The sequence below is a fragment of the Harpia harpyja genome, chromosome 10 (assembly GCF_026419915.1).
Source record: "Harpia harpyja isolate bHarHar1 chromosome 10, bHarHar1 primary haplotype, whole genome shotgun sequence".
NCBI classification, from domain to species: domain Eukaryota; kingdom Metazoa; phylum Chordata; class Aves; order Accipitriformes; family Accipitridae; genus Harpia; species Harpia harpyja.
The window spans coordinates 24093022-24112391 of record NC_068949.1 but is presented as its reverse complement, the minus strand read 5'-3'; the positions used below and the strand labels follow the sequence as shown (position 1 = coordinate 24112391).

The window sequence follows — 19370 nt, the reverse complement described above, 5'->3', positions numbered from 1 at the left end:
AATGGGGTAAGGGAACCAGGATTCATTAGCGGGACTTTCCTAGTATGTACATTACTCTTCCATTACGCAATATTTAGACCTTTGCTCAACCCCTTATCAAGCCTGCAGGAGTCTCTTGGAATCCTTGTGATAGGGAAGGCATTGGTACCTCATGCAGCTCTAAGGACACTGTGGCACTGCGTGGATCTTGCCGCAAGACAAAGTAGAAAATATCAGGAGGGAAGTATGTGCAGTTATCCTTATCCGTGATAAGCATTAGCCCTGGAAGAGCCCAGGATCTCTCATGCCCTCTCCAAGTCCAAGTCATGTCAGTGGAAACGAGGATTTGTTCCTCATCAGACAGAAAATGCTCCTTTCTCCAAAGTCAGCCAGTTTGTGACCGAGGTCTGTTCTGGCTGCGTGCTGAGATGCCACAGGGCACCTGCTCCTCAGCCCCTAGTCTCTGCCCTCAATCCTAGTGGTGCATGAGCACACACCAACATAACATCAGACATTTTACAGCCAACACTAAACTGTTGCCAGAAGCAAGAGCAATCTAGCTGTTACTGCTCCACTCTGCCCATGATGGGAACCATTTCTGCTTAGCACCTTGATGGCCAACCTCCACTGCAGCCCCCCTACAAGCTGACCACTTGTTAGGGCAAGTCCCTCCGTGGTCCCCACAGACAGAGCATACTGTTGGAAGATCCTGGTATATAGAGCCAGGGGGCTGGCAGCCAGGCACAGCACCTTGACAACTAAACTTTTCTCTTCCCAAAGCTCTGAGCCACAGAACTGCAACAGAAAAGGATGCAACACTGGAGCATTAATTTACAGGATGTATTTATTACACTGTAAAAAGTCCATTGGATTTGTAGCCATTTACTCTGTATGTACACTGGTTGTACTCCGACCCTAACTGTAGGTTCCTCTCAGTACAGTATACACTGGGTTGGAGTCCCACACATGTCCCTCCCAGTCACCAGTGGGATTTCCAAGATTGATATTACTGAGAATTTAGCCAACTAATTGAGAGAGGAGGAAGAACGGAGATGCAGCACTTGCCAGGCAGCCAGCTCTGTTCTGGGCATGAGGGGGTGGAAGAGCGGGACATCCTCGCTGCAAGGCAGAAGCACAAGAATGACTACCAGGGCCTCAGCTGCAGGGGCGTTCTAGGTGGAGAAGGAGGTGGGCTCCCACAACTAGAAGATGCAGAAGGGTGCAATCTCTGCAGAGCTTCCAAGAGAAAGCACAGCAGACTTGCTGGGCGTCTGTCAGCAGGTGCCACAGATCCCCACATCTTCTCTAGCTGAAGAGGATGTTCTCCTAAGGAATGGGGCTGGACACAAAAAGGCCAATGTAGCGAGTGGTGGACAACACAGCACTGCTGTGCACCCTGGGGGAGTGGCTCCCCAAGCACTGTTTGAGAGATGGCCATGGTGCTCTGCTCTCAGCTCATGGGACTCTGCATTTCCTTCTTATCTGCTCAACTAGGCAGAGCCTTCTGAATTTGCTCCCTCCAACCAGAAAGCCTGATTACATTTACAGGAGGAGGAAAGAAAGCAGTGCTGCCCCTACCACGCTCCCCATCTGGCATGGGGATTGCTGTGATCCATGTTGCAGAAGGAAAGCACGTGGCTACAGCAGACAAGAAGCCCTACATAGCAAGCTGGGAGCTGCACTGTAAGCAATCCACATTTCTACACAAAATTCTCAACCTGCTGATCCCAGGCATGCCCAGAGCCCAAACAAAGCAGTGCGACCAGAAGCATGGGCAGGAAAAGCTAGGGAATGGCTGGGGAATTGTCCAGGGACTGGAACTGAATAATCTGAGAGGCAGTCCTGTACTGCAGCCCCTCTCTGGTGTGACTTCTGAGTTTTCCCTCTTCACCAGATGAACTGGTGGTAGCTTGGTCCCAGGCTGCTGGGTGTGGACATTGCCTGGCCCCGAGACTGTGAAGGCAGGAAGGAGACTGGTCAGTGGAACCAGGCACCCCTCCAAGACGACAGGGATTTCTAGGCAGATTTCTAGGTGGTTGCCACAAGAAGGGAGCAGAACGTGATGTGCTCCAAGGGAATTGTGGCAGCAGCCCTTCTGCTCAGGTTAGCATCATCTTCTAAAACAAACATGCCCACTACCAGAGAACATTTGGCCAGCATCCTCCACCCACAGAACTTCCTCAGCAGACAGTTCTCAGACACCCTCAAACTAATTGACTTCAGAGGTTGTCATGGGGTCAGTGGGCCGTGGAGTAGCTAAGAGGGGAACAGGAGAGGTGGCTTCAATCAGGGCTGGGTTGAGAATGATTGGCAGAGTCATAGGTGGCACCCCAACCTGCAGGGGAGATGCAAGAGGCTGCAGGATGAGTGGTGGCTGTGCTGTCGTAGGAGGTATGTCTGTAACGGGGGCTTGTCTTTGTTGGAGCTGATGCTGGGAAAGAAGGAGAGGCAGAGGTGCTGATGGTGGGTGAGGCAGGTGCAGTGGCTCTCTCAGACTCTGCAAAAAGCAAGAGAAAAAATAGATCCTTATACAGGCTCTTACAAAGTCACCTTTCAGCTCAAAGCTAAGCAGGGCTGAAGATCAACTCAGGGCCCTTTTCAGACTTGCCCCTTCCACAGACCTTCATACAAGGCCCTGAGGAGCAGGTGCCAATCACAGGCATTCTCCCCCAACCTCTGCCCACCCCAATAACCTTAGCAAGAAGGCCACAACCTATCCATCTGGAAGCACAACGATTCCACAACACCAGAGGCCTGGTCACTGTAGATCACACTAAACCAAGGAAAAGCAGATCCACACCACTGTGCTGGGAAGATGATTCCAGAAAGAAGAAAACAGGACTCACCACTGGCACCCAGTTCACAAGGCTTCTCCAAAGGAGCCAGGTGCGTGGCTGGTCTCACATCCCCCACAGAGGAAGGGGGGCAGAGCAGACACTATTGATTTCTGATGATGCTGCTCCATTGGTATGCTGGGAACAGGATCTAGGAAAACAAAACAAGCAGTGAGCCCACACACCAGTTTGCTCAATCCTTTTGCCCACCTTCAGTTTGCCCTTCTTGTGCCAAGCTCCCACAGCCTCCTGCCCTATCATTTCATCAGCATCCAGGCACTGTGGCAGCTGGGTACTGGACAAGGTGCAAGCACTGGGTCCAAGATCTGTTTTTTTAAGGTTTCTCAGCCCCTCGTACCTTGGATGATGGTCTGTTTGAAGAGCTCATCCCGCAGTCTAGGTAAGAAACAGTCAATCCGCTCCCAGGTGATCTCCCAGAGATCTGAGTATCCTGTCCGTGAGTCAGCACTGTGGAATATCCCAGCCGTATCCATTACAAGCAGCATGTTCTTCAGAGACTCTGGGATGGCCTCCAGCTGTAATCAGAGATACTCCTCAGGACACAGAGAATGGACATACAGCAATGAACAAAAGCTCACAACTGACGGGCTGCCTTAGAAACAGGCCAAGGGGAGAGACCATGGAACGAAATGGTTTTGGAATGATTAAAAGGTTAAAAAAAACCAAAACCAAACCACCTTCAAGTTTAGAAGGTTAAAACCAATGAATGATAGTTCAAAGCACTGCAGCATCACTTTCAGCACCTTACCAGTAAGTCACTGGAGCCAGCATGCATATATTTGTCCATAAAGTCCAGGATTGTCAGCCACAGGGCAGCAAAAGTGGTCAGTGAGAGCTGCGGGGAGAGATGCTGTAGGAACACCTAGGAAAAAAACCACAACTACTGTCAACATGTAGTATCAGGGCTGATACTCATAGCTTGACAAGCCAGTCTTGCAAATCTGGAATTCCCCCTCCTTGTGGCAGGCTAGGGGCATGCACAGGCCCAGCCTGAGGACACCAGAAGCCTCCTGAGCTGCACATGTAGAGGAGTGGATCTTGTCTCCTTTGCATTAGGCCACGGCAGTCTGCATCACCATGTCTTCCAGCCCTTCCACACTCTCTGCCTGTAGGTCAGTACTATCAGCTTGTGACATGCATCATTTCACCATTAGAACAGACTGTCTTCAACTAATGTCAGGTGAAACACTTCTCTCTCCATCCTTCAAAAGTCACGAAGTCCTTCCAGACAACTTTTCTGAAGGCCGGGATCATGGAGGCAGTTCTGGAAAGAACGCATGTGCCAACAGCAGAAGGTGGTGGAGAAGCCCAGCACTAAAGACAGTCAAACTAGCAAACTGACACCTATCCAGATCAGAGATGCTGAGAAGCTAATACAGCAAACAGTTGGTTTTCTTGAGGCACATGGTTTCCCCTGAGCTTTCAGGCAGCAGAAGCATGCTTACCTTGGAGAGTAGTGTTGAGGCTCTCATCCTAGTTTCTTCCATCCCTACCAACGTCAGCTGGGCTGATGTTCTCAAGTAGCTTGGTTAGTAGAGGAAACAGCACCTGTTGGATCAGACACACTGATATTTCAGAGCTGAAAAATGACTGATGAGTTTTGCACAGACAGCCTTGCAGGAAGGAGCTGGCTTTTGGGACTGGTGGCTTCTAAGCAGAGAGCATGGGAGAAGCAATAGGAAGTAGAAATGAGTGAATTCATTTCAATTAGGTTCTGTCAGAAGCCTAAACAGAGAGGAACTTTTCACAGGATCAGAGTAGGGAATGCCTTGTTGTGGTGGTGAACAAGCTGCTCAAGAAGATGGTGCTGAAATAGGACACCATTCTGCCACTCCCGCATACAACTTTGCTTTTCATGACAATGCTGTCCTGCCTACATGCCCAGCCCAGCCAGGAGGTTACCTTGTTGAAGCAGGACTCCCATTCCAGGGCATCCAGGGCCTGCAGGTCATGTACCAGGAGAGCCCGCTGCAAGTAAGTGAGTGCCTGCATCCGTACCTGCCGTCGGGCATCACAGCATAGCCAGGCAATACCTGCAAGAGAGGGATTCAGGGCAAAGCCCACAGGGAAAGTGTCACGTCCCTACTTCCATAGTCTAGGGTGAAAAGTCTAATAAAGATCAAACACTCCCGGGGGGGGGGGGGGGGGGGGGGGGGGGAAGAAAAAGGATTATACTTGTTCCAGGCCACAGACTGGGAATCTACTGTCAGGTCCAGAAGCAAGCTGGCAGCTAACTCATGCTAAAGATACCTTTCCAGATCTGATCCAAGTTACTTTTCAATTACAGCAGACCCTAAAAACAACCTCTGCCTGCTTTCTGCAGTTAGTTCTTGGCTCCTCCTAAGTGCTGCCATTATTTTGGAAGCGTCTCACTCTTATCACAAGGGGATGGCTTTACCCTGTAGCAAAGGGCACCAGCAGCTGGACCACAGTGTTCGGGAATCTGCTTCGATTTTCCTTCCTGCTGTCTCTAGATGGCGTTGCTCCTCTGCCCAGGAGCTGTAGATGGTGGCTGCTCGCGTGTGCAAGGTGTGCATGAGGTCCAGGAGCTGCAAGTCAAGCATCACATTAAGCAACACACAGGACTTAAATTTTTGAAGCAACCCTGGTCTCTGCTCTTCCCCAAACCAACGCTAAAAGGCTCACAGCTTCTCAAGCCTGCTTCCTGTATGTACATAACCATGTATCACTATGAAGATAGTGTAGGGCCCTGCTGTCTGTGCTTTCCCTAACGGGTCAAGTGCCAGGCATCTTCAGCAAGATTTGTGTCAGTTCAGTAGCCATGTCAATTCCATCTTCCGAGGAACAGCATCCCAATCCTGCCAGAAGAAATAATGGAGCCTTTCCTAGCACAGAGCATTGACTCTCCCAGGCAGAGGGAGAAACCCAGTAATTCAGCTGTGCTGTCCAGGGACAACTCTGCAACTTTTTTTTTTTTTTTAAACCAAAAAAAGCATGAAGCACATGCAAAGCTCCCTCAGAACAGCTCTATATGGGCAAATGACATTCTAGTCACTTTACTACTGAACAGAGACCCAACAGCCTGGCAGTCAGCAGGCCTGTGCCTTCACGCCTTTGAAGCACCAGCTGGAGAGAGAGATGACACCCTCATCCCAGTCCTCTGTACTTGAAACCCCAGTGCCTCAGCCCACAGGGCTTTCCCCTCTCCTCAAGCTCAGATGCCCTATCAGACTCCCCACTAATCCTACACGAACCTCATGCCTCCAGATGCCCTTGATCCACATCCATCTTACCTACTATAGTGACTCACAGCTCCAGACCCCATCCTCCTTGCTTTTCAGAGGACTTCTCTCTCCACTGCTATTCTGCTTTTGCCTGTCCAAACTGCAGTCTTCCTCTTTCACTGCAGAACCACACACGGCCACAAGGGCCACCCTCTGCTATTCAGCACCCACTAACCCAGGATGCAGCCCCCCCCTCACCCCGTGAAGAATCCCAGTGACTCCCTAGCAAGGCCCTGAGTATGGGAAAGGAGAGGAGGAAATCCTTGCTATACTTACGTCCTGACTAACCTGTAAAGACACAGTGTGGTAGCTGGCAGGGATGCTCTCATCCTCATCCTCATCACTGTGTGTGTGTGCCTGGTGCTGGCTCAAGACCCGTGATCGCCGTGTGGAGTTCTCCTTTGGCTTTTTTTTTAACCGACCAGACTTACTGTCATACCTGTGACTCTTCCCCCTCTTCTCCTGGGACTTGTAGCCTAGAAAGTGAAAGGCAGCAACATACCATATACACTCTCCACCACAAAATTTTCTGTCTTTCAACACACACAGCAGCCACCTTTTGACATCCCCAGCGGAGGGCCCTGTCCTGTGAAACGACAACTACCTTCTTAAAGAGGTACCCAGCATGCCTCAGGAACAGCCTTCAGCAACAGCCGATACTGCTACCTCCGTATCAGCTCCAGACCTCCCCTCCACCCCAGAGAGAAGGATAAGAATTAAGTCCCTGCTACAAGCAGGAGCCAGGACACTTTTCTCACAGCAGACCATTTTCTGGGGGGTTGAGGACTCATTTTCTGACAGTATACTTCACACTTCTTGCTGACTGGCCACCCCAAGCCCAATCCTGATTGTCAAACCAAGGGCCATCTTACCCCCATTCAAGCTCGCCTCCACAAAGATGCGGATGGTTTTGACACAGAGCTCGAAGTTCTCAGGTGTAACGTGGGCAGCATCTCGCACGATGAAGGACAGGGACTCTACGCACTTCATGAGAGACTTTGTGTCATGTGGGCCCAAATCCAGCCCCACAGTCAGGCTGTACTGGTTGACAAGAGGAGATGGCCCCAGCCTGCTGAGCCCAGCAGTGGATCTGGAGGTGTCAATGTCATCTTTCCCCACCTGCAGGGCACAGCAAGAGGGTAGCAGGAGAGGGTAGCATAACAAGCAGCACCTCATGCACACGCTGAAAGGGCCTTTCTCTTCTGAAGCCAATAGGTAATGTTTCCGTAGGATCCATTTCCCTTCCTTCCTTATTTGCCTCCAAGCTTTCTCCATCTGCATCTCCTCCCCATCCTCCCTTTACATTGTCAGCTCATCTTAGCGCTCTTTTCTACTGCCTTATTCTTTCTCTCCCTACCACACCCTCTGCCCACAACCATGCTAGGAGTAGTCGTCTTCAGGCACCAGAAGCCCATTGGCTACTCACCACTAGCCAGCCACTGTTCATGACATCCACATCTGTCACTGAGCGATGCATCTTGCCTGGCTTCCCGTGGTCTGCGTACACCTCTGAATCAGAGGTGTAGCCTCGGTCCAGGCTCATGTCACTTGGATGACAGGAGGAGGAGACCTCGCTGTCTGACTGAGCACCTTCAAAACAAAAGGCATGGGGTTTAGATCAAAGCCAAATCAAGAACTTGGAATGAGTAGCTGTGGATAATGGAGAAGCAATCCAGATTAGTCAGATCAGCATCAGCTAGGAACCACCAGTAGGCCCTGGAAGAAACTGGGCCAGGCCTCTCCTCCTGTGAGAGGAAGAACAACTATGACAGAAGCATGCACAGGAGACAGCAGGAAACACAAATCTTTGACACTGTTTCTCCCCTGTAGGTATGTTTGGCTTTCCCCTTCAGAGGAAAGGGGCTTTTCATCCTCTGCTATGTTACTTGTCAGCCTAACTGTGGATTTAAAAAGGGCAGGAAGTCTAATGCTTTGACGCTGGGGGAAGAATCAGATGTACCACACACTTTAAGAACTACTGGAGGTGCTAGGTTCAGCCAGGACAACTCCAAAAGCATAACACGGAATGACATGACTCATGTAGGGCTTCTGGGGTCACTCAGCTCCACACTAATACTGGTAAAGTCTCTCTCATGAACAGCAATCTACATTAGCATGGTCCACACCTGTCAGATCTACCTTCCCCAAGAACCTCAAATTTCATATCCCAAGCACAGAAATCTTTGCAAGGGCCAAATTTAAGCTGCTGATATAATGTTATTTAGAAGCAAAAATTCATTCTCTCCATCTTTCAACATTATCTAGAAACTCACCAGCAGAGACAGACTTGCTGTGAACACAGTGCAGCAAACATTTTCAGAAGGAGGTAAAGAGAACTAATGTTCTGATGTGTGCGATGTGCCACAGGCAAGTAGTTTACCCAATCAGCAAAGACAGAAGCAGTAAAAAAAAAAAAAAAAAAAAAAAGAGGGAGAAGACAGCCCAGCATTAGCCCAGAAGGCCAGAAGGCAAAGGCCATAGGGGTTTTGCAATATCAGGTTTCTCCCATCTGTCTAGCACAAAACATCAGGACCTAGCAAGAAAGTTCTACAAAAGCAAAAAGGAAAATGAGGGCTTCTGGAAAAGTCTTTTCTTGCTGTTTGCTTTAAAAGTCTGAAGCTGCCAGCCTCAAATACATTGCCAGCTGGCTAGAATGAAACAGGAACAGTTTGCTGAAAAGACTGTCTTTCTAACACAGTCAAGAGAAGTGGGAAATAGTGGGTTGGTCTTGTGGGAATGGTTCAGGCACTCTGAACACAAATGGATTTGGAAATAGAATTTTAAAGAACAACTCCCTTTACAAGATCCTTAAAATGGGGACAGAAAGGAGTCAGTCCCACAAAAGAAGCAAGTATGACAGGAACAACAGCTGGGTTTACATTACACACCTAGATGAGAGATTAAGGCTACATTACTCAAGGCACCAGACCACAACCAGCAGAAAATGCTCCTTGGGTAGAGCAAAGGCCTTCTACAGCTGCTACAACTGATATCAGTTTTCCTCCCACTGCTCCCCCAGGGACTAGCACCTGGACTGCTGCTCACAGAGTAGGAAAAGATGGCAGAGTAGAGACAGGGACAGACCATGGGGTAGGAGTGAACAGCAGGTGCTGGTCTTTAATCTTGCTAATGTAGTTTAATATCAGCTTTGTTTTCTTGCAGTCCCCTTTGCTAATTGGAAAGCTTGAGGAAGCAGCTGCTTATCTGGCAGGCAGGCATCAGATTTCCTAGCACAAGCTGGCCTGTCTTACCTGTGTCATTATCTGCCCTTGCTGTAACCTGCAGGGCTGCAGGCGGCTTCACCCCAGACCCAATACACTCCAGGAGGGTGAAGAGCGTGTACCAGTCATCTCCAGAGTGAATGTTAGCAGCATTGGTCTTCAGGAGTTCATGGAGGCCATAGGCAACCTCATGGCTAACTCTGGACAGCACATTTGGCTTCATCATGAGCAGGATACGTAACGAGAGGAGAACCTGGCCAGAGAAGGAGACAAGAATAACAGAGCCTATTATGTGCACTCCATTCTCCAGCAAAGTCCCCTTTCACTTATTTAGAGCTACTTACAACTGCTGTTTGTTGTTACCTGCAGCACAGACAGGTTAAATGTGGTCCATCCAACAGCAATGGGTTTCCTGTGTTGCCAGGTGTAGCCACAAAATCCCAGTAACTGACTTTCAAAAATCCCTTACCTGTGCGCTGATTTCTTCCCGACGAAGGAGCCGAATTGCCAGTCTCAGCAGCCCCACCACTGCCCTCTCCACCAAGAAGCAGAACTCCACCGCATGGACACAGAGATGATAGAGGTGGTCTCGGACAGTTTGCCAGACACAGGTCACACGGTCCCTAGCCACAACAAGGAGGAGGGAAAGGGTAGGATGAAAGGAGATGAGACAAGAGGAATCCACCTACCTCTCCCAGAACTCCAGATAACCCAGTATTTTTTCATTTCAATGAAAAACTCCAGCCGGGAGATATAAGAACAGAGACACAGAAACAACAAAGCCGTCAAATTTCTTATTTACTTCATTACTTGCAAAGCTATCGGGTGGGAGAATTCTCCCTCCAGAGTTTAGTTTATGTTCTCCAAATCTCAGGTTATCAAGCAGTAATTCATGGGTGAATAGCCCCCCTGTTTGCACATGCTAGAGTGGAATTGCTAAGCCCTGAAATTACAGCCACATGCTGCTTCAGCTGGCAAATCAAGCACATGAGGAACTCATTCCCTGGACCCAGGCAGCAGCTGCAGTAAAGCAGGGACATTTACAATGAATCTGCATGTATTTCAAGGTCATACCTATTCTCTAGCACAATCCTCAGAAGCATCTCCAAGCAGAAGGCAGCATCCTCTTCATCATATGTCTCCTCATCAGGAGTCACAGAGATTAGAGCCTAGAAAAGTCAGGAATTGTTTGTGAATCACAAGCCCCCAAAACTGAGGGACCAACAAGTGAGGACCAACAGAATGCTTTGAATCTGGGCAAAACTACACTCCACTGTCTGGTGAGGTCATGCATAGCCTATCAAAAATGCATTGGATAGTGGTCAAGCTAAATATATGGAAAATTCTAATTTTTTTATTATGCAAGAAGCAATATGAACTTAAAAGATGTTAAACTCTGACAAAGTCTCTCAGATGGAGAGGAGTTCTGAAAGCCAGCAGCTTCTTGCTAAGTGAAGGACAGAAAAGGCAGACATACCTAGGAATGACTACAAATACTGGAACTATTCCACTCAAGCCACCAGCTTGCATATGAAGGGAGAATTCCTGACATTAATAGAGGTAAGAGCAAAATGTTCCCCCAGAACTGAGATGGCACACAAAAACTGAGTCACCACTTCTCCACATGGGCCAGCAACATAGCAGTCTTTGTGTGATCCGAACAGCAAGTTCTGCTTTGGCTGTTTTAAGTATTGTTCTTTGGGATTTGCTCACTTATCTTTATTTGAAACACAATACCTATTCTTCTGAACCTCTGCAGCAAGCCTTGATAAATAAACCTTTCCTTTGTTTTACCACAAGTCTCAATAGTGTCATGTGCCCTATTAACGAAGCCAGTGAATTGCAATTACAGCAGCCTGAAGGGAAAGGCACTTGCACTTTAAGGAGCCATAGAATTAGGCAACACACACTGCCAGCCCACACAGCATCCCTGCAAGGGTTGCACTGCACTATTTGCTTTTGAAAATGGTGAGCAGCAGCCAGATTTGTTCCACACCCTGGAGTGGTCTCAAACTCCACACTAGCTTGAGAAGCCACTACCAGAACCAGGTAAGTAACTACCGTTCCCCAGGAAGATGAGCTTCTCTAGCCCAAAGGCTAGTGAGTCCAGCCTTATTACGACTCCCACAGCAGCCAGGTACCACACTACCTAGAGGCACACAGTCAAATATTTCTATACAGCTCTTGCCTCTAACGTGGCCTTTTAGAATGTTCTCATTAGGCACACAGCACACCAGAAAAGATGAAAAAGCATAACCTTAAGTTCCTACACAGCTACACATATTTTTAAACACTTGCCATGACCTCCTCAAGGCTTTTAGAATGCATTCCACAATTTAATGTCTTCCTCTACTACTAAAGCAATTGTGGCTGCCAGCACAGAAGTTACATGTAACAGCTGAACTAATGACTGCTTTCATTTTGCAAATAGGTCCAAGACCTCCTTTGGGGACAGAGGAGCTAGGCAAGTACACAGCACATATCCACGATCATGCATAGCATACTTGTTCCATCACCAGTCCAGTCCCTTGCCCAATATCATTCTCACCTTCATGAGCTCCTGGAGGGATTCAAGTTGGAGGAATTTGCTTTCTGTGATCAACTTCTCAGGATCACATTGCTGCAAAAGACAGAAAAGAGGACTGTGCATCTGGGGGATGGGGAAGGTATACAAACAGATCCTCCGGAAACACAGCTTGTTCCCAGGAAATATACAGATAGTGGCTTTAAGACAACTACCTCGAGGAAAACTTCTGCCAGCTAGTTCACTCCTTTAACATCAATTACCTTTAACAGACCTGATCTGTGCTAGACAGATTTTAACAGATAAATCCTCTGTCCACACACTGCTCAAACCCCAGGTTCAGATTTTGTTGGCACCATATGCCTTAACACTGTCTTGGAAAAGATTAGTCATCTGAGAATTTATTAATTTGTCTTCAGTTATAGGACTGGGATGCCAAGGGCATATCCCTGTCTCTTGTGGGGAATCATTCCTGTTTTCATGTGTTACTATATTTGTGCATAAAAGCACATAAGACCCTTTAGCTGTCAATGCAGACATGCTCCTCTGTAGTTTCTTACAATTCCCAAGTCCTCTAGAACCTGCAATACTGCCTAGAAGCATGCGTACTTATGCTTCTGTTGCCTGTTATCCACATAGTACTGTCACCACAAACAAAAACAGGTTCTTTTACAGCCTGTATCTTACCTTTATGCATTCCAGAGCCGTTCGCTTTGCCTCCTGTGTCTCTGTAGATGGCCCTCTCAGACCAGATTGCTCCGTCCCACTGAGGGTGAGCCAACTAACAAAACTCAGCACTGTAGATTCACCACTGAAAATCAGAAGACACCAGCATCAGTGAGAAAACAAGAAATCATATTATTCTCCAGCTTTGGTAGAAAAAGGACTGCCTGGGCCATCTACACCACTCACCGGTTAGATGGTGTCTCCTCACGTTGCAGATAGATTTTGCCATTAGGATCCACAAAGTCTTCAACCTGGAAGACAGACCAGAACATGTATATGATCAATTGTCTACTTCTTTGTAGCCTTCCCCCCCAAGCCCATAATGTTTCACTTAGTGATGAAACACTACACCCAACCACCCATGTGTAGGCAGTCAACCCCAGCTCTTCACCCCCTCACCCCTTCAGTAAAGCGTCACCCCCACCTAGCAATACCAATGCTATGCTCTAATACTTCACGTGTAAGCATGTCCCTCTTCTGCACAATGCTCAAAATCCGTTCAAGTAAAATGAATGCTGGAATTTCTCAAATCCAACAAAAAGTAAAATGAGGAAAAAAAATGAAACCGTAAGAAAGAAGCTGGAGCCTGCACATAACTCAAACACTACACCCTTTGCAGGCTTTCTAGCTCTGTACACACTTTACCAAAGCCATGCCTTTGCAAGAGAGCTCTCCTCCTCTTTGAACTGTTTCTGTGAAAAGCTGGCTTCTCACTCCCCTACTCTTCAATTACCCATGGGCCGGCTATTATTACCTCCACCATGGCCTTGGGCAGCAGCTCTGCTCGGAAAAGCTGTAGCATGGCCTCCATGATGTTTTTCCAGCCCTCCCGCAGAATGTCACCGTGGCGATGGGCCAAGTGAAACACAGTCTTTGCTGCAATATGGGCCTTGGGATTACTTCCAAAAACAGTGGGCAGGTTCTCAATAGACTGCAGGAAAGAAGAGGGGGTGGCAATCAGTCAGCAAGAGATGTTTTCTTTTCAACACAAATTAGGGCAGGCTGTTCAGAACTGGTTACGGGAAAGACAACAATTCTGTGTACAATGCTTGGATAACTCCTCAGCTCATATTCACTTTGCACAAAACCAAGGACAAGATGCTTTACCTGATACAAGCTGAATCACTGAACCACCTAGACATAAGCTCTCCAAGAATGACAACAATACAGAACATTTTGAAAGTGCTTGCTGAAAACTCACTAATACTAATTTATTCTGCTATGGGAACTCATTCCAGGATCAAAGCCTTCTACAAAAAGTACATCTCCTCTGGAAGCAGCAATTACTCTGCTTTACTGTTAGAGAAGGAAACTATGGCCAGAAGCATTACTGACTTGCAAAGCTACTCCTACCACTACTTACCAGCAAGATTCAAAGTAAGAGTGACAAACCCTGACATGCAGTCTCTGCCAATAATTGCTGGATCACAATTCCTCATAATCTGTTCAACACACTCACAGCTTTTCAAAATACAGAAAGTGTGCTAAGTCATTTAAACCAATCAAGTATATGCTGCCAAAACAAGAAAAAAACTAGCAACCACATGAGCTAGTATCAGATACTGTAACATGCTCCATGTTTCTGCAGTTACTTAAGCTCACTGCAATGTTCCTTTTGACAAGGGATGGGCTTTGCCGTTCTCTTGCTTATGTGGACAAAAGCCATGTTTATTCCTCATCAAGAAAGGACAGAGAAGACAGGAGATAGGATGGATTGAAAATGTGGCTCTTCGAATCTCAGACCTGAAGTTCAGAAAAACTAGCTTTTGCTTCAGCCAGACTGCTGGCAAAACTATTATCAAAATGGGTCTTTGATCTAGAGGTGTTCTCCATCAGAAGTGCCAATCTGGAAGTCTGGCAGAAGTGTGACAACCAATTTGTTTTTTCTGTTGTCACTAGGGGGAAACCACATGAATACATACATCACTGAAGTCTCAGAGTGCAAACAACAATACGCCCGGTTTTGCACTGTGGCAGTAAGCCAGCCACAACCACTGAATTAAAACACACAGGGGTTTTGCTACTACTTATACACTGAGTCAGTATGTGTCTTAATTGTGGATCAAGAAGTCTGGCACTCACTCTTCTTAAATCACTTAATCCCCCTCCACGTTCCTTTCCATTCCTCTTCTTTCAACCAAAGTGGCCAAGCAATTGCAGTGCTTGAAGAGGATGCCTGATCACCAGGACGATCTGACCTGGGAAGTCACTAGCTGCTAAGTGACACTTTGATGTTCTTCCCTTGCTTTTTAACAGTTGCTCTTTGGTTTTGTCTCCTCTGCCCCTGAAGACAGCCCCTCCTTCTCTCCTTCCACCAGACGGTCTCTCAAATATTTGTTCAGTTGTCATATTCCACTACTGTCTCCAAGCCTTACAGGAATTTAGGACAGCAGAAAGTAATTGGTGTACTTGGTATCTAGCCAAAGACAAGAACTCACAGCTTTCTTCAAATCCAGAAGTCCCTGATTCTATGTCATCACCAAAAGACATGCTTGCTTAATTTACACAGACCTTGGACTGCTCCAGATTCCAGTCTCACAACTAGATGGGATGCAGCTGGCAACAGCTGGTGCCTCTGAGGGCTTACTCTAGTTGCTTCTACTATGTAAATCTGTGTCAAATAGTTGTTTCATGGCAGACATTCCTCTGCTTGTGTTATCTATTGGTTGTCTCAAGGTCTGGTATGCCTGAAGAAGATCAAGTATTTAATCTTTACTGTTGTACGCTGTAGAGGAAGAGGGAATCTAAAGCTTGGGATTTCTTTGTCTTTTAATAGTCAACCTGGTACCTTTATGCTGCTACCAGTGCCAGAAATTGAAGTGATACAAAACACCCAGTCCAAACAATTCCATTTACCTGCGCCTAATTCCATTAACTGGATTAATTTGCAGGACCGTTCCCTTTCTGCTATCCCTTCAAGGGATTTAAAAAAAAAAAATCACCTGTCTTGGCCTTTTTACTCCCATGCTTTCAGCCTTGAATGATCTTTTTTCCCTTTTTTGTATGTGTGGCAATTCTATTCTGCTCACTGTGGGTCTTGCACTGGTTCTCAGAGCAATGCCGTGAGATTCTTTGTGAATTCTGACCCTTTAAAGGATTTGCTGTCATCTTCTCCTTAGCACAAAGCATGGTCTGCCACACACTGTCTTATCAAACACCTTGGGAAAAACAGGCTGATGCTGTAACACGAACAGATTTGGGCAAAAAAAGCTTACACCAACCACTGCACCTTGAATTTATTCTCACAGTACAATCCACAGAAACAATCTTTAGGGCTTGCCAAAAGTGGGGCTAACAGCTGATCTTATTACCAGACTTCACACACCAACCAACAATTTAAAGCATTTGTTTTTGTAACCCCTTTATGCTGGGTGGATGCACAGCCCCTACACTTTGGAAGAACGGCTCACAAAACAGTCCCTCTTGGCACCATATATGCTCCATAACTAAATATTCAATAGCTGAAATGCATAAACTTGCTTGGGATCGTGGATGATCACTGTCTTGATCACAGAGGGATCTAAGTCTCCTCAGATAAAGTAGGTGGAATAAACACTTCTACATCATAGCATTCTGCTCTGCACAAACTGCCACTTGTGAGTGAGTAGAAAGAAATTTGCATATTTGAACTTGTCCTGTGGAAGTCCTACCTCACTACACACTTTTCATTGCCTCCTCCAGAAAACTCTGGGCAGGGGCTGATAGATATCTACAGTTACTGTGATAACTAAAATAAGCAAGTATTACTGCTTAACAGAGGAAGAGAGCTCTGATATGCTAACAGCCATGCTTCTTTCCCCTCCTTGCAAACTTACCTCACTGCTGAGGGCTGTAAACTTGCAGAGAGAAATTATGAGATTGTCAAACACATCGCTAAGGCCATAGTGAGCAGAAATCATTGCACATTTTCTGGGGAAAGAAAAAAAAACCAGAAAACAATGTAATAAGTCAGCACAGACAAGTCTGTCTACAGGACAGCAAATCAGAGAGCCTCTCTGTTGACATTTTAGACCTTCCTCTCCACCCATTCATAATGAATGCTGATGTATAGAATTCTACTATTATCCCTCAAATAATCTCAATCCTCATCCATAGATTCTGATATTTGTCTGTGCTGATGCAAGTATCACTTTCAAGAAGTGAGTCTAAACAGACAGACCACTTGCACCTGAGCCAATATAAATAATCTCCTGTCTTGACGTAAAAGAGAGAGCTGCTGAGATTGGCGGTAGTGTTGAAGGCCTAGTTTCCAAGAGATCATGGCTAGAGCAGTATATTAACAGAGCTTTAAAACTATGCTTAAGGCATCATTTTGTCTGGATCCAAGAATGACCAAAGATCGTTCCAATACAGTTTCTCACAGATAGCAAGTTTTTATTGAATACTGGTCATCTGGGAAAGAAAAAAGAAAAAAAAAAAAAAAGTCCCCCATCCCATTCAGCCACAGCTATGGCCTCATACACGAGAGGTTTTGTTCATATACAGGGATTTTGCCAGCATCACTGGGCAAGTTAAGAGTGACTTTTTCCCCTCACTTCTAAGCAGCACAGTTATGTCAGCAGGTCTTTTAAATGTAACCAGGCTGGAGTTTAAAAATACATACCCCAGGCAGTTTGATTTATTACAACACAGCAGTCAAGCCAAACAGTGAGCAGCAACGAAGAGAGGCCAAGATGGGATGAATCAATACAAATGACAGAACAAAACTAGAGGACTGTAGGTCACAATAAAATGTTCTTCAACTGCTAGGAAAAGTAACAGTTGATATTCACTGTAATGTCTCTAGCAGATAAACAGGAGACAATGGCCACACTTTAAGTCTTCTGGGTCTTCATGAATGCAAGAGTTACCTGAAACCAGAGATAGCCTTCTGGATGATTGTTTCTTCTAAGCTCTTGTCAAAAACGTAAGAAAGTGCTGCAATCGTTGGCCCCCACGTCATGGTGAACAGATCATGGTCATAGCTTCCAGGAGGCACATGGAGAAATATTCCCTCATCAGTGGCACCGCGATGTAGCAGGACATTCCAGATATAGTTTTCCTTCACCAGGCCCGTCTGTTCTTCTGGCATCACTATCTCATCATTTCTACAAGGGAGGAAGGCAGAAAGGTTGAATTTTTCTTTCTGAGCCAAACCTAACATTTACACAGTGCCTTTCATTACATGGTCCCAAAGCTAAGCAATACCTACTCTGGAGTGATTTTGCCAGCTCCAGAAACATTCTATTTTCCTAGACCTGCCTGCTTCTGCTGCCCCTCTTTGATATCATGGATATCATGTCTGGTGTGTCCCAGCATCAACCGTGTAAGGGTAGTATTGAAGAAGCAACTACCTAACACTACAAGTACAAAATGCAATACATACTGCAGTTAAATGATGGGAAATTTTGGACAGCACACTGGCATAACTTCACTCCCCCATCCCAACTCTCATCCTGTTAGAGTGCTCTGCATATCTCATTATTCCCAGATAAAAAAAAAATTAAATTGTTGTACCACTGCAGTCAACAGTAGGCATGAGTACTATGCCAAAGTCAAATATCAGAAAGCCAAGTAGCGCAAAATTAAAGATAAATCAAGAAACCAAATGTATGATGGATGATTCATAACCAGGGTACCACAGCTCCTTACTCTAACTTGATTAAAGCTATACAATAATAAAATAATTATGATTAAGGCTGAGTAGTACTTGCAATCCCAGATTAAAATATATCAAGCCTAAATACATACTCTCTAGACTTGGGTAACATTGCATAAGAGACAACCCTCTGCAAATGACCAACTAATTGAATAAGAGTCTCAAATCTACTAAGAATAGTAGATTGCAGCCAATCTGAAAAGTAGAGGTCTTTCTGCAACAATCAAAAAATAACGTGCTTCAGTTGCCAAACGAGCGATTTTCGTGTGCTAAAAACAACTATAAAAAAACCCTCTTGATTTCTGCATAAGAAATAAGCTCTTCTCAGTTTCAGGTGCCTGCATATTTTGACAAGAGCAGTCATTACTGAGATTATACAGGAAAATATGTTTGCACTCAATAGTGTATTTTTTCTAAGAACCCATTATTTGATTAGACAGAAGAAAGTGAATGGGTTTACTTGAAAAGTCTCAGGAAATTAAACTGTGCTCAAAAGTTAAATGCTGAGATCCTGAAGAGATCATGCAATGCTCTGTACAGATTACAGTCTGATTTTTTTTCTTCCCCCTAATAATACAAATAAAACAAACAGTTCGTCAATCTCATCTATGACGCTGGGGCAATCTATCCAAGATGGAGCAATACTGAAATGATACCAATTGTTTTAGCCATAGAACATACGAAAAAGCTGAAGTATCTGATGAAGGGAGAATAAAGGGGAATACATTGGGACAGAGGCACTGCATAACTGAGAGATATGAGGATATTCTCAGGGTACTACTCAACACATTAAGAACACCCTCAGGGGAAAGAGGCCAATCAAAACTAGAGCTCTACTTGAAAGCCAGAGCTACCTCTTGAAGAATTTCTAGATGTTCAGTACAGGCAGCATCCCCACCTTCCCAGAGAAGGCTCAAAAGGGAGGGAGGGTCAGCCTTATCACACTGCCCTGCTTCCAGCCCGAGCCACTGCCTGCCACAGATTGTCTCCTCAGAGATATAATCCTCTCAGCTTCAAATTGGCTGGGCCTGGATTTACTGATAGGCTAGATTTCTGAGCTATTATTAAAGCTCCCTGCCCAGAGCTAGTCTGTGCACAAAAGGGCCTCAGCCACCAGGAATTCTCCCCAAATACCAGTCAGTGTGCCAAGAGCTTCAAGGGTGGCAGAAGAGATTGGTGCAG

General features: G+C 46.1%; 1 protein-coding gene across 1 annotated transcript in view; it reads right to left on the bottom strand.

Annotated features, from left to right (window-relative positions):
* Positions 1-805: 805 nt before the first annotated feature.
* The window catches only part of GBF1 (golgi brefeldin A resistant guanine nucleotide exchange factor 1), a 110721-nt gene continuing 92156 nt past the window's right edge, over positions 806-19370 (bottom strand). Inside the window, 22 exon segments of the mRNA XM_052798612.1 lie at positions 806-2386; positions 2388-2476; positions 2826-2904; positions 2906-2964; positions 3172-3349; positions 3583-3696; positions 4280-4324; positions 4326-4382; positions 4737-4867; positions 5233-5383; positions 6356-6555; positions 6952-7198; positions 7506-7669; positions 9331-9553; positions 9770-9923; positions 10375-10469; positions 11849-11920; positions 12512-12635; positions 12737-12801; positions 13305-13481; positions 16366-16459; positions 17401-17637. Coding sequence (XP_052654572.1) covers positions 2189-2386; positions 2388-2476; positions 2826-2904; positions 2906-2964; positions 3172-3349; positions 3583-3696; positions 4280-4324; positions 4326-4382; positions 4737-4867; positions 5233-5383; positions 6356-6555; positions 6952-7198; positions 7506-7669; positions 9331-9553; positions 9770-9923; positions 10375-10469; positions 11849-11920; positions 12512-12635; positions 12737-12801; positions 13305-13481; positions 16366-16459; positions 17401-17637 — 2953 coding nt within the window. The 3' untranslated portion in view covers positions 806-2188.